Here is a 14,888-nt window from a genome sequence, read left to right as displayed (position 1 = left end):
GAAGGGTATTAACTTCACACTTGAATTGCCTGAAGCCTCATTTTTTTTTCCCTATTGCTTGCTTGCTCTGTGACTTTAGGCAAGTAATACAAACTTTCTATGCTGTTATTTCATTGGTTCATCACGTATACTGGCCCCATTGAGGGGCTGGCGCTATCCCTGGCATTAATTATAATGCCACCTCCTGAGCACTCACGGGCACCCGTGGGCACAGGGCTTGGTCATGTCGACGAGGATCCTTACTGCCCACCTGCAGGGCTTGCTTGTTTGACTCAAAGTCAACTTCTCAGAGGTTCTACTGTCTTTTTAGCCATTTACTTATCATCCTTGGGCTTTCTGATCCAGTGGGGTAGAGTTTGCTAGCATGCAACTGAAGAACCACTGTGTTAGAATTAACTAAGACCAGCCAGGCATTCTGAATTTTCAACAGTCTGAGTTGTGAGAACATACTAGCTGGAGAATGGCTTGAGCAGCCAGTGGTTCTCAGCCCTGGGGAGATATTCTTGCTCCAGTCCAGACCAACTGGGAAGAGACTCTGGAAGGGACGCAAGCGTCGTTATCTTTTAAATGCTCTCTCTATAGATGCTGGTGCAGAGTAAGAGTTAGGAACAACCATGCCTGGCCCTTTATCATATCAGGCCTTGGAACACGAGATTTAAGAACACTGTTAAGTACAAGCCTCTTTCTGCTTTCAGCTTTCCCCTCTTGGGCCAAATAATTAGGAGAAAAAGCCATTTTCTTTTTTAAATGGTTTATAATCTGAGAGTGCTGGAACATAGCCTTTTCCTCTGTGAGTCTGTAGTGCTAGCACATCAAAATTATAGCAAATGACAACAACTAAGTTGTAACACAAGGCAAAGTAACTAAGACGCTCTAGGAAAGGCTCACGGGCACTTCTTAGCTCTCGGCACTGACGCCTTACGGGGCTTGGATGTGACCTTACATACAGCAAGTTGTTCTGTGCTGAGGTGTCAACTTAATAAAAAGATCCTGCAAAGCACAAAACCCTGTGGCTTCAAATACTAGCATAACATATTTTGATTGATTCCTTCACTCCATGCCAGACACTGGGTCAAGTGTTGTTGCGTTGAATTATCACAATGCTATGAAGTATGCGTGCTAATATTTTCACTTTACGGATGGAGGAACTGATGATATGAGTGATTAAATACCTTACCATGTCACACAGTTGGGAAGGGCTGGGGTATAAATCCAGTTCGTATGTTTCACTGTTCAAAATAAACTAGCGGTAGAAAATAAGCAATGTCCCTTAGTAATGTGGTCCGATTTGATATTCACAGACTGGATATCCCCATGGCCAGGCTTCAGGACTGTAGCAGAGGGGATTGGAAGGATGCTGCTTCCATTCTTTTGTCTGAATATAAACTCAGGGCTGTGGACTGGTAAGAATTTGGTCTTGCCATTAGAGGATTTTTGGGTTTAGAAGGGTGGTTTGCTCTCTACTGCCATCTGCTGGCGCTCTGTACCAAGCACAGGCCAGAGAAACCACATTTCTCATCACAAGTGGCATGGGCTATAGTGTCCAAATGTGGACACCTCATCCCTGTGGTGAAATGCCTTTAGTTCACACCGTCAAAAGTAACAGAGATGTGTATTTCTCCAGGATAGAGAACTTTTGTGGTTTTAAATAATTAGGACGATTTCTCCTGTTTCTCTTAACTACTGGTGGGTTTCTAACCGTATTCCAAATACTAGCTTATCTTTCTCTGACTCCTAGAGCAGAATATAAAGGAGTGTTAGACAGTTTCATTATCTTCCACTGCTGCAGCTGTCTTGGCCAGTCCCGCTGGGACATCATGGTTATATTTCTGTTCTCTGGGTTTGTGTCAGAAGTAAAAACAAAGACTGGCTAGACAGGAGAAGTGAATTAATGTCAGAACTTTGTCAGAGATCTGCCACTCACCAAGGTCTCACCAGCAGGCGCCCAGAAGAGACTGTGTGGTTCTCGTTACCACTCTTGCATGCAGAAGAACAATTAGTTTAAAAAGGATGGATGGCTCAAGCCTGTAATCCCAGCACTTTGAGGCCGAGGTGGGTGGATCATGAGGTCAAGAGATCGAGACCATCCTGGTCAACATGGTGAAACCCCATCTCTACTAAAAATACAAAAAATTAGCTGGGCATGGTGGTGCGTGCCTGTAATCCCAGCTACTCAGGAGGCTGAGGCAGAAAATTGCCTGAACCCAGGAGGCGGAGGTTGCGGTGAGCTGAGATCGCGCCATTGCGCTCCAGCCTGGGTAACAAGAGCGAAACTCCGTCTCAAAAAAAAAAAAAGGATGGAAATGGGATGTTAGTAGGAAGAGTGAATACAGCTTTTGCCCTACTGATGTCTTCCTATTTAAGACAGTTATCTTAGGAATTAGAGTGATCCGGTATTGTGTCTATCACCTGGCAGACAGACCCCATGAGGTTTATTTGTCTGATGTGACAAAAGACAGTTGGTCTGTTTAAAGAACTGAGTACTTATGGAGAGACCCAGTTCTCTGAGAGAAAATGTTCGCAGCTCATTAAGTTGGTATTGCAAACCCTGAGAATATGTAGCGAATCCTTCTCTTGTTCTCTTCCCTTCCACTCATATGCAGCCAGAAATAATCCCTGTCAGTTTACCCTCATTGCCTTTGCTAAATGTGAAGCTTTGCCCTTATATTGGTTAGTTCAGTGGAACCCTTTTTCAAATGAAATCGGAGATCGTGCGGTGCTGAGGGAAATGCAGCTGTGGGATCCTCAAACTCCTGCCTCTTGCTGTCCCACTTGCGGTCCCTCTCCTTGCCAGGACCCTGGCACTCTTCTGAGGAATCCAAGAGCTCCCTGGATACCATCTGAAAAACACTGAGTGCTATGTGACTTGGCTGGTTCATTAGTCTGGACTGAGTTGGAAGGTTCATCTTTGTTCCTGAGCCTCTTAACATTTTTTAAAAGACAAGATAGGCCAGGTGTAGTGGTTTATGCCTATAATCCCAGCACTTTGGGAGGCTGAGGCGGGTGGATCACAAAGTCAGGAGTTTGAGACTAGCCTGGCCAATGTGGTGAAACCCCATCTCTTCCAAGAAATACAAAATTAAGCTGGGAATGATGGCAGGTGCCTCTAATCCCTGCTACTTGGGAGGCTGAGGCAGAAAAATCATTTGAAACCAGAAGGTGGAGGTCACAGTGAGCTGAGATCACCATTCCATTCCAGCCTGGGTAAAAGATGGAAACTTCAATGTGGGTGGGGGAGGGTTGGGGGGGGAGACAAGATGATAGGATATATGTATTTTTCATGTTGGTATTTAATTCCAGGTGGTGGGTTGTTATAGTAGTGTTTTTTCCTTGCTGAATTTGTTTCCCCAAATAAGGTTAAAAAATAGCAGGACAATAAATACAGTAAAAAAGTAGATTATTCTGTTTTTGCTGATGTGGGAATATCATCAACTTTTTCCTTCCTGATAATGCTGAAGAGTACAGCATTAAATCTTTTCTGTAATACAGCATAAATATATGCTTGACCAAATAGAGCTCCAGGTCCTTGGGAGAAATTTCTGTTTGCAAGTCATTTGGCCTTGTGAGACCAGACATGCTGTTGGAGGCCTTGGGGAGAATTGGTGGATTCCAGGCCTGCCTGGAAAAGGGCAGTGTCTTTAAAACAATCAAAGGCATTACAAAAGGACTGTGAGCTGAATGTTCAATAACAGTCAAAATATGTAACATGTCACTAAGAGATATAACGTATATGTCTATATGTGTATACAATGTATGTGTATATAGGAACACACATACGTTTGCACTACTTTCATTGGTTTTTGGTGCATGGATATCTGCTTACATGTGCCTGGCCCCTTCTTAAAATGTCAGCTTCATTAGGGCAGGCACCCAGCTTGTTCACTGTTAAGCTCCAGTGCCAGGCACAGAGTAATGCTGAATAGAAACTTCTGGAAAAAAGGAATGAGTGGATCCCTTCTTTGAATGTTCTTACTGAGTAACAGGGGTGGTATCTTTTATTCCTTGGCCTCTCAAGAAATGTTTGTGAGTTAGTCGTTTTATTTCATTTGCTCAGCAATCTTTATTGAGCATCTACCACGTGACAGTCACTGTGCTGGGTACTGAGGATACAGCAATAAAAAAAACTGACAAAATTCTCTTTACAGACCTTTCTGTTCTACTTAGAGGAAGCAGACAATAGATACAGTAAAAGTAGATTGTTTTTTGCTGATGGTAAAATATCACTGACTCTCCTTCCTTCCTCATGATGCTGAAGAACAAAGCATCAAACCCTTTGTGTAATAAAACTATAGACGATGCAAGCCTGCTGGGGAGACAACTAATTCAGCCCCTCCTGCCAAGCCCCTGCAGGAGCTGAGAGAAACACCAGGGAGGAAACAGGAATATGTTGACTCATGAGTGGTAATGAAACCCAGAGCAGGGCAGGAAAGAGATCAGGACAAGGGGGGCCCGTGGCAACAGGATCGTGGGTGCAAAGCTGTGTGGTCCTCCGCAGCTGAGCTGCATGCCCTGTCAGCTTGCAATGACATCCTGACTGCTTTCACCATACATCTGTCCTTCTCATCCTTGAAAGTCCATCCCGATGTTTGTACTGGAGGATTTTGAGTGATTGACCCTGAGCTAGTGTTGCCAAGGTATCTCTATTCCTCCTAGTGGGAATAATACATCTGCCTGTGTGCTTTCTCCTGCCGTTTCAAGGCCTGTAGCAGTGAATTCAGAGCAAGGAGTAAGAGTTATCTCATGTATTATTTGTTTAAAGCCTTGTGCCTAGAAAAAATTACTTTCTCTTAATGCATTATATCTTTGGATCCTCTCAAGACCACAGTGAGGTGATTAAGATGAAGATTACAGTTAGGGTGTCCATACACCCCAAATTACCCCTTCTGTTGTCCCAGCATCCCAACTGGCTTAGTATTTGTCTTGAAATTTTTTTTTTTGAAGTCAGTCTTGCTCTGTCACCCAGGCTGGAGTGCAATGGCATGATCTTGGCTCACTGTAACCTTTGCCTCCCAGGCTCAAGTCATTTTCATGCCTCAGCCTCCCAAGTAGCTGGGACTACAGGCCCGCACTACCACTTCCAGCTAATTTTTGTATTTTTAGTAGAGATGGAGGTTTCATCGTGTTTGCCAAGCTAGTCTCAAGCTCTTGGCCTCAAGTGATCTGCTTGCCTCAGCCTCCCAAAGTGTTGGGATTGCAGGCATGAGCCACTGCACCTGGCTGTTTTTTGTTTTTTTAATAGACTTTTTTTTTTTTAAGGTAGTTAAGGTTAAGAAAAAAAATGAGAAGGTACAGAGACTTGCCATATACCCCTTCCCACCCGCAACACACATACATAGCTTTTGTCACTATCGGCATCCCCCACCAGAGTAGTCCATTTGTTCCAGTGGGTGAATGTACCTTGACATGACATTACCACCCAGAGGCCATAGCTCACATTAGAGTTCACTCTTGGTGTTGTATGTTCTGTGGGTTCTGACAAATGTGTAATGACATGTCTCCACCATTATAGTGTTCTACAGGATAGTTTCACTGCCCTAAAAATCCTCCATTCTCTGTCTATTCATCTCTCTGCCCTGGATTTTTCATTTTGTGGTAAATAGGTCTTAGAATTTTATAACTGAAGATATTTTGATAGAACTATTTATTAGGTCTTTCAACATAGGAAAGCTACTTTCTTAGTCAAATATTTCAAAATATTATGTACATTTAGTTTTAGAACCTCTCACACTTAAAAGGCATTCTAATTGGAATGACAAATTACATGGTCACCATAATTATACTCTACATCTTAACGGGAGAAAAATTGGTCCCCAGCAAGGAAGGAGCACTCCTGTGTCTAGCCAATTGGGCCTAGAGCAGGAGTAGAGCCCAGGCCCTCGAGCTTCTGATACTCTATCGCAGAGACACAGTGCCTGCTGGGGAGGCAACGTGGGCTCATCACATCCTCACCTTGTTCTAAAGTAGTTAGGAAAGTGATATTGCTTCTGTGTTTCTAAATCAGATTAGAACATTCACTGCCTAAGCAAATAACAAACCCAGTAAGGAATGGAACAGACTGCAAACAATCCAAGAGATCAAAACCTGGGCAAGTGAGGACCTGCCTAGGGGGTGAAATGCTACTACTGAGATGGAGGTATGGTCTTAAAAGGAGTACTATGCTTTTGGGGAAGAGCCTTTTGGAGAAGATTCCATAAATCAAGTTGGTGAAGAACAGCATCTTCATTGATAAATGTTTGATGGTATTTTGAGACTGAAATTGGAGTTTCATTTGCATATTTCTGAGACACAGTGCGTCTATTTATTCAGTAGGATATATCTAGGTTCTGATCAAATATGTATTAACCTTGCCTAATACGATAATTAGCTGTTCTGTAGTATCACCCACATATCATTTTAATGCAATGTTATTGTTCCTAAAGGTTCCAAAATAATTTCCTTCTGATTTTCTATGAATGATAGAAAATCAGAAGGAAATTATTTTGAAGGTTAGGTTTTCATAAAGACCAATTTATCATCTTATATTTACTTCAAGATACAGTATTCAAAATATATTCTGCTGTTTAAGACCAGCCTAGACAACACACAGCAAGACCTCATCTCTACAAAAAAGAAAAAAATTAGGCCAGGCATCGCGTTGCATGCCTGTAGTCCCAGCCACTTGGGAGGGTGAGACAGGAGGATCACTTTGAGCCCAGAGGCCTCAGTGAGCTATTGTGCTACCACACTCCAGCCTGGGCAACAGAGTGAGATCCTGTCTCCTAAAAAAAAAAAAGAAAAAACCCCACAGTCCTGCTGTAGAAAACCATAGTTATCCTAAGTCAAGGAAAAGCAGCCGCTTTTTCACAAGCTAGATCACGAGGGTTAGCAGAAACATCCAACACTTGTAAGGAAATAACGCAGAATGGTGGCAGAGGTTATTTTCCGCCTCCAGGAGTCTCTAAGATATGTCACATTTGATGCTATCCTGGTTAAAGGGTATTTACTTTAGACTTTTTTGGTTTTTGGTGAATAGTGTGAAGATTTGCTTTTGTTTTACTTATTTTTGTCAGGCCTCTCTATCCGGAGCGTGTGCTGGAAAGCAGACCGCCTTCTAGCAGGGACCCAGGACAGTGAGATATTTGAAGTGATTGTGCGAGAGCGAGACAAGCCGATGTTGATCCTGCAGGGCCACTGCGAGGGTGAGCTCTGGGCTCTGGCCCTGCACCCCAAGAAGCCTCTGGCTGTGACAGGCAGCGATGACCGCTCTGTCAGGTGAGGCCCCACCGGCCGCCACTGTCATCTCTTTGACTTCTTTGAGATGGATTTATTTGCCCAAATTTGCTTATTAATAGAAGGATAAAGTGTGAACAGAACCACAGTTTCCAAATGAAGCATTAAGACATGTAGCTCAACAAGTGGGTTTCTTGGCATTTTGCTACTGCTGTTGTCTTTCTTGGCTGCCTCTTAAATCATGAAAATGTTTTTAGAAGTGAAAAATACAATGAACACTGGTAAGGCTGGCTTACAGTTCTTTCTAGTTGGAGACATAAGAGCTAAGCACACTCATCTGTGATGAAATCATATTGTCCCCTCATGCCCTGGATCCTACTGCAGGGGACTGCAAGGAGAGTTTCATTAGAGACTCTCTTGTTCATCATCATTAGAACTTAAATTCTGATTCTCAAAATTGTCCTGAGCACATGACTAAATTGTTATTTCTTTTTAAAGTCTCAGATGAAATTTTGAACCACATCATCAGATCAAAGAGTCATGGGGCCTGGGAGAATAGTTTTCTCAGGGCCTCCAGCTTTCTTGCTATGGATCATTTTTACTCTTTGAGAGCACAACTGGGTAAAATGAGCACAGTGGCTTATGCTCCCAATATTTTTGTACCTATTAAGGGAATGAACATATGATTTAAAGGTTTGAGATGAATATTATCCCAATTTCAGTATTTTAGTATATTTAGATATGCTCAATGACAGGCCAGAAAGAGAGAGAGTGTGAGAGGAACAGACTGATCAGTCGATTGAATGGCTGCTGCCTCTGGGTTTTGATAGCTAATATAGAACAGTGTAAACTGGACTAAAGCTCACTACTTCCCTCCTCCCTTATGTATGTTTATGAATTTAATCAAAATATAATTAATGTATTCATTAATTCTATTTTTTCCATCTCTACCAAGCATGGAAACCTCATTGATCTGAAAATCAGTGAGAACAACTAAAACAACTATTGTTCTCTCCTTGTGTGACATAAATGGTTATTTGGTTTATTCTTCACTTTATTCACTTCCTCCTTTTCTGTTTTTCTGTTACTCTGAGTTTTCCCACTTATTCATATACCTGTGACATGCTTATCCAGAAAGAAGTGATTTCAAGGAAGTGCTTTGCTTTTATATTTTAACACTGTTGAGTCTCAGAATTGCAAACCACCCTGAGAAGCCCTGACTGCCTGAATCTTATTCCCTTTAACCATTAATTCGACTAGAATCTTTAATGCATTTTTATACTAAGTATTAAAATTTGGAAAGGCTGGAAGTCGTAATTTCTTGAGAAAGATGAGCATAGTGACTTTAGAGGATAATACAGTTTACTGAGGAGTGATGGTTTCTTTACTAGTAACATGAGGCTTGCATTGCTTAAAATAGTACAAGGTTAAAACAACATGAGATCATGAACGATGGATGAGGTATTGAGAACATACTCAGTTTGAGGCTGCACAGTACGGGCTGCCTAAGGGACTGGTAAACTATTTACTTGCAGCTCAGCATCGTAAGGGATGTACCCCACCCCTTCTGATGGCAGAAGACTGAGAGAAACCATGCTGCGTGTGACTTACTCTTGTCTATTGCAGAGCTCTAGCTTCTGAGTCCTCCAGCAGACACGATTGTTTGTGTTAAGAGAAGACTGTCTTTAAAAGAGTACTAATTGATGGGAGTCAGATACCACAATTGCAACCAACATGTAAAGCCTTATTTGTATCTTCAGACATTTCATTCAGGTTGACTCACTTTGGGGTGCCTGGCTGTAGGTGTTGTGGAGATGGGAGCATGTTCTGAAGGCTCTGTTTGAGCTGCACTTTCCCCTTGCTAGCCCCTTCTCCAGCAGTGACTGGAGTCCTGTGAGGTGTCCGCCCCATAAAAGTAGACCCATCAGCAGTGGGGCGCCTAGGGGAGCAACGACGGGGATATCGTTTGCTCTTCTTCATCTCAGACACATTTTCTTCCTAGGAAGGCCAACAAATGTAATGTGTATTTCAATCTGTGTGTGCTGAAGTAACTGTTACTAGAAAGCACTTTTATATATTTATATATATATATATAATGATATTGATATATGTATATTGATATGTAGATCTATATTTATATTGAGAGAGATATATATTGATATGTATTTTTTTTTGTTTTCAAGACAAGGCCTTGCTCTGTTTTCCAGGCTGGAGTACAGTAGTGTGGTCATAGCTCACTGCAACCTTGAACTCGTAGGCTCAAGCCATCTTCCTACCTCAGCCTCCCGAGTAGCTGGGATTACAGGCATGACCCACCACACCCAGCTATTTTTAAAATATTTTGCAGAGATGGAGTTTCACCAAGTTGCTCAGGCTGGTCTTGAACTCCTTGGCTCAAGTCATCTTCCTGACCAAAGTGCTGGGATTATAGGTGTGAGCCACTGTGTCTGGGTCATACTTTTTAAAAAGCTAGTAATAATGGTATCTTATTCTATAAGTACTTCTTAACTTGTATGTGTGATGAATAACCCTTGGTATCCATGAAGGAATGAAGGACAACTTTTAATTTTCAAAGAGAAGGTAACATTTTGTATAGGGTGGTATTTAAAAGTTAAATTTTTTTTTTTTTTTTTTGAGGCAGCGTCTCACACTGTCACCCAGGCAAGAGTGCAGTGGCAGGATCGGCCTTGAACTCCTGGGCTCAGGTGACTTTCTTGCTTCTGCCCCCCCAGGTAGCTGGGACTACAGGCGCACAGCACTACATCCAGATAATTTTTGTATTTTCTGTAGAGACTGCATCTCCCTATATTGTCCAGGCTAATCTTGAACCCCTGGACTCAAGTGATCCTCCTGCCACAGCCTCCCAAAGTGCTGGGATTTCAGGTATGAGCCATCATGCCCAGTCCTGAATTTTTTGTTCTGTGAATCTCAGAATCTTTGGAAATATTGTCTCATTTTCTCATTCTTGCTGGCTTCCTTCAAACAATGAAACTGACCCAAAGAAGCACTAAAACCCCTTTCCAGATTCAGTGACAGGCCATGATAAAGGGCTCTGGTATGACGTTCCTATGTCTTTTCTTATTACAACTGGTGTGATGAGCAGGTCTTCTTGCCTCGGGCTGGCCGATGACCATGGGAAGTTGGTGTTGTTTTGTATTGACTTCGTTCTTGTGCCTAGGCTGTGGAGCCTGGCCGATCATGCCTTGATTGCCCGCTGTAACATGGAGGAGGCGGTTCGCAGTGTAGCTTTCAGCCCCGACGGATCTCAGCTGGCCCTGGGCATGAAGGACGGCTCTTTCATTGTTCTCCGAGTCAGGCACGTACTGATGTTGAAAATGGTATTTAGAAATGTTTTTGTGTTAAATGTTACGATGTTCCTGGTCATAATATCTGCCAGGACCTGAGGGAAAATCCATTTACCCATTCAAATAGGAATAATGTAGATCTACGACCCCCTATCTGTGATTCCGAAGTCCTGACACTTTGAAAATACAAAGTTATTTGATAATTTGGCAGCACAGCCTAACCTTACAAACTGATGTGAGGCTGTTTATAATCTAGTAATCTCTTAGGAATAATCATGTGTCATGTGACTTGCTGCAAAAGTATTGTGTTTAATACACGGTGCTGCCCCAGCCCCCACTGGGGATGTTACATAATATATTGTATATGAACCTTTCTAAAATTGAATGAATAATGAATTACCAAGTACATCTAATTCCAAGAGTTTTGGATAAAAGATTGTGGGCTTTCTAGTAAGCCAAGAAAAGAGGAAGAAAGAATAAAGCAGCATCCAACAGCACCAGATGTTTAGAGGTGAGCTTCAGTAAAAGATTTCTTCTACCCATAACTGATACTAAAATGGAATATTTCCGGTTTACTAACATCCTATATAATTTTTACTGGAAACAATTATGATCCACCCTTGTAATGCCTCCGAATGCATTTGTTGTTCTCTCAACTCACATGTTTTGTAAGTACAGAAAAGAAAATGCATCTGTCAATTAAATATTGCCTGTTTTGCACAGAGAATTCTCTGTAGCACTGATTGAAGAATGGTCTTAGCACAGTTTATTACACGAAATTCTCACTACCAACCACATGTAACTCGTTACTGAACTAGTGGGCACCATTTTCTTTTTCTGCTTAGTGATGTGTGAAAAGATGGCTAAGTACCAGAATTCTTTTTTGATTTCTTCCCAAGTCCTCCTGCCAAAAAAAAAAAAATTCTACACACCTATTTTATGACATGATAGTACACTATAATGCCATTAATAAATGACAGCAGGTATGAGGGACTGTTAATGTAGAGTGGCTATTTGGTATTCTTTATGCATTCAGTTTGTTTTGGAGTTAATGAAGCCATCTTTACTGGCTCAGGTGACCCACTAGTCATAATCCTGTCTCACAGTTGTAGGAGAAAAATAACCCCAGTGAGCTTTCAAATGTGAGCAGAAATTCTTAGAAGAATCTCCTCAGAAACAAAACATTTCAGTGACTCACTATATTCATGACAGTGAAATGTTAAATGATTACATCACAGTTTACCATTTAAAAAAGAAAAAGGTAATTTTCTTCAGCTGCTTTTTTGACTTGATCTTTTTGTGACAATAGGTATCAAGCTTAACAGTCACTATCTTAAAGTATAAAAAAGATCACTTATTTATGCTAGCTTTGATATATTCTACCTTTCTCCATGGTAGAATATATCATGGTTATATTCTTTTATTAATTTTACAAACCTCAACTTTTGAAACAAAAATTTTAGGGAAAAATAATATATAGTTAAACATGAAAGAAAAATTCATCTTTTTTAAATTTAAAAAATTGATACATAATAGATACACGTTTTCAGGGTACATGTAATTGAACACATTCATATAATTTGTGAAGATCAAATCAATGTAATTGGGCTATCCATTACCATAAATATTTGTCTTTTCTTTCTGCTAGAGACATTAGAATTACTCTCTCCTAGCTATTTTGAAATGTATGATAGATTATTGTAACCTATAGTTAGCCCACTGACCTATCAAATGCTACGTCCTATTTCTTCTGTCAAACTGTGGTTTGTGCCCATTAAGATGTGCACATCTTCATCACAGATGTGCATTTTGTTAAATTTTTTGTTTTTACTTTGGAGGGCAAAAATATTGTTTAAACAGTATATTATTCTCCTAAAATTCCATAAATTTTAAGTAATACCATTTTATATATTTCTTCAAAAGTTAATTCTTTGATTCCTGCAGGTTTGGCTCTTTTTCACCACCCTTCTTTTTCTGACACATATGTTTTAAAACTTGACTTGGATTTTCTATTTGTAGATTTGCTGCTTATCATTTTGCTTTTTATTCTTGTAGAGATATGACGGAAGTAGTTCACATCAAAGATCGAAAAGAAGTCATTCACGAAATGAAATTTTCTCCAGATGGTTCTTACCTTGCAGTGGGATCCAATGATGGCCCAGTAGATGTCTATGCTGTTGCCCAGAGGTATAAGAAAATTGGAGAATGCAACAGGTCCCTTAGCTTCATCACGCACATTGACTGGTCCTTGGATAGTAAATACTTACAAACTAATGATGGTGCAGGAGAACGATTGTTCTACAAAATGCCATGTAAGTCATATGTAGGCCTTGGATGTTTCTGAAAAGCAAAATTTTGAACCAGGTAAAGGAAATACAGGACAAGGGTTACGGTTCTTTTAGAATTTGTACATCAGGTTTTCTGGTTTGTGCCAGAAAGCCCCTGCCTGTCACAAGATCCCAAATAACAAACATTTTACAGTTTAATGAGTTGGAACATGTTAAACAAAAAATTACTGCACAAGGGAGAACATGAATGAAATTTAAAAACAAGGCATAGACCAGGCATAAATTCTTGTCATTGTTATAATGGACAAAATATACATTTCTAGAATATATAAAGAATGCCTAAGGATAAGGTAAAGGGGGGAAAAATCTAGAAAAATAGGCAAGTCTCAAATAACCAATAAACAACTAGTAATCAGGGAAATGATAATTAAAGCAACAGTGAAGTACCATTTTACACTATTTAGATTGGCAAAAGTCTGATGGTGAGAAGAGGGGAAATGGAAACCACATATGCTCCTGGTGGGAACATGCACAAAGGCACATGCAAAGGATGTTTATTCTAGCTGTTTTGTAGTAGCCAAAAATGAGTCACAACATCTAAATGTTTGTCAGCATGAGGAGAGTTCTGTTAAATATGGTATAGTCATATAATAAAATACTATTAAAAACTTGAAAAAATTAAACTAGAGCTATTGCATCAGTATGGATAGATCTGAAAAATACAATGCTAAGCAGACAAAAGAAAGTTGTAGAAAGATATATACAGTATACAGTCATTTATATAAACTGTATATAGTTTATATAAATTATATACATTTTTCATGTATATAATTTATATAAATTCGGTGAATTTATGACCATATATGTGTATAGTAAATGTTTTAACACTGTATGGGAATGATAAATACCTCATTCAGGGTGTTGGTTACCACTGAGAAAGCAGAGAGATGATCTTGGAAAGAATAACCCAATGGGGCTGGGTGTGGTGGCTCATTACCTGTAACTGGCACTTTGAGGCTGAGACGGGCAGATTATGTGCGGTCAGAAGTTCAAAACCAGCCTGGTCGACATGGTGAAGCCCCATCTCTACTAAAAGCGCAAAAACAATTAGCATGGCATGGTGGTGGGCACCTGTAATTCCTGCTACTTGGGAGGCTGAGGCAGGTAAATTGCTTTAACCCAGGAGGCAGAGGTTGTAGTGAGCTGCGATCATACCACTGCACTCCAGCCTGGGTGACAGAGCAAGACTCCATCTTAAAAAATAATATATTTTAAAAAACAACCCAATGAATTTTAACTCGGAAACATTTTCTTTAAAATTCTACTATGATAAAGACATAATGTTAAGATTTGTTGAAGCTGTGTGGTGCAACACTTGTACGTTGCAGTAGTCTGTATAATTTTCTGTATGCTCAAAATATCTCATAACTTTTTAAAGTAGAGAAAAATCTGAAACAATTGTAGAACCAACTTTCAAGTATTTGGATGTTCATGACCTGTTCAGTTCATTATCCAAGTCTGTTGCTTCATCTGTTGTTTTCTTTCTTCCTACTCTTTGCCCATTTCATTGTTGATTAATGTGTATCTAAAAAGTCAAATAACTGATGATAATGCAAAATAGTCATAATCCTTCTGTCAGTGCCTTGCGCGCACAGTTCTGCAGTGGGGTTAGAAATGAATGAAAATGAACTGGAGGTGTCATCAGTGGATTTCAGCTTGTCAGGCAATAGTACTCCCATCATAACACAGATAACTAGGGATAGATGGCTACGGTATCATTAGGATAACTGGTTTCTGCCAGGATAGACTGTTTTGAAGAACAGTCTATTGAAACTTTAGAAAGAATGGCCCTGGGAGTATTAGAAACTCTCTGAGGTCAGCTTAGAACTCCAACACAACATTTTAAGATTTAAGTCTTCAAAGATTTGAGGATCACAGTCCTTATTTACTTTGATTGTTTTAGTCTCAGATCTGTGTTCTTCATAATTGGAGTCTCTTATTAGTTGTTTGGTGAAATGTGCCCATTAGGATTTTTCAAAAGCTATTTTTGTGACCTCAGCATAACTTTTTAAGAGAGTCATCTGAC

At 40.3% G+C, this 14,888-nt stretch overlaps 1 protein-coding gene and 1 non-coding gene across 5 annotated transcripts in view; both read left to right on the top strand.

Moving 5' to 3' along the window:
- EML6 (EMAP like 6) overlaps window positions 1-14,888 on the top strand; it is a 275,731-nt gene that overhangs the window by 134,643 nt on the left and 126,200 nt on the right. For all 4 annotated transcript variants that reach the window (XR_013526605.1, XM_035272567.3, XM_078349319.1 and 1 more), the window contains 3 exons: window positions 7,050-7,251; window positions 10,388-10,525; window positions 12,570-12,826. Coding sequence is in view for 3 of the 4 variants with exons in the window: in XM_035272567.3 (XP_035128458.1) it covers window positions 7,050-7,251; window positions 10,388-10,525; window positions 12,570-12,826 (597 nt within the window). In the remaining variant the exon portion in view is untranslated. The remainder of the gene's footprint in view (window positions 1-7,049; window positions 7,252-10,387; window positions 10,526-12,569; window positions 12,827-14,888) is intronic.
- On the top strand, window positions 12,897-12,958 carry LOC118147586 (U7 small nuclear RNA). Its single transcript, XR_004734030.1, has one exon. It is a non-coding gene; the product is annotated as a U7 small nuclear RNA (small nuclear RNA).

This window comes from Callithrix jacchus, chromosome 14 (assembly GCF_049354715.1).
Source record: "Callithrix jacchus isolate 240 chromosome 14, calJac240_pri, whole genome shotgun sequence".
Lineage (NCBI taxonomy): Eukaryota > Metazoa > Chordata > Mammalia > Primates > Cebidae > Callithrix > Callithrix jacchus.
Note: the sequence above shows the minus strand (reverse complement) of the source record. Positions and strands in the feature narration are given on the sequence as shown.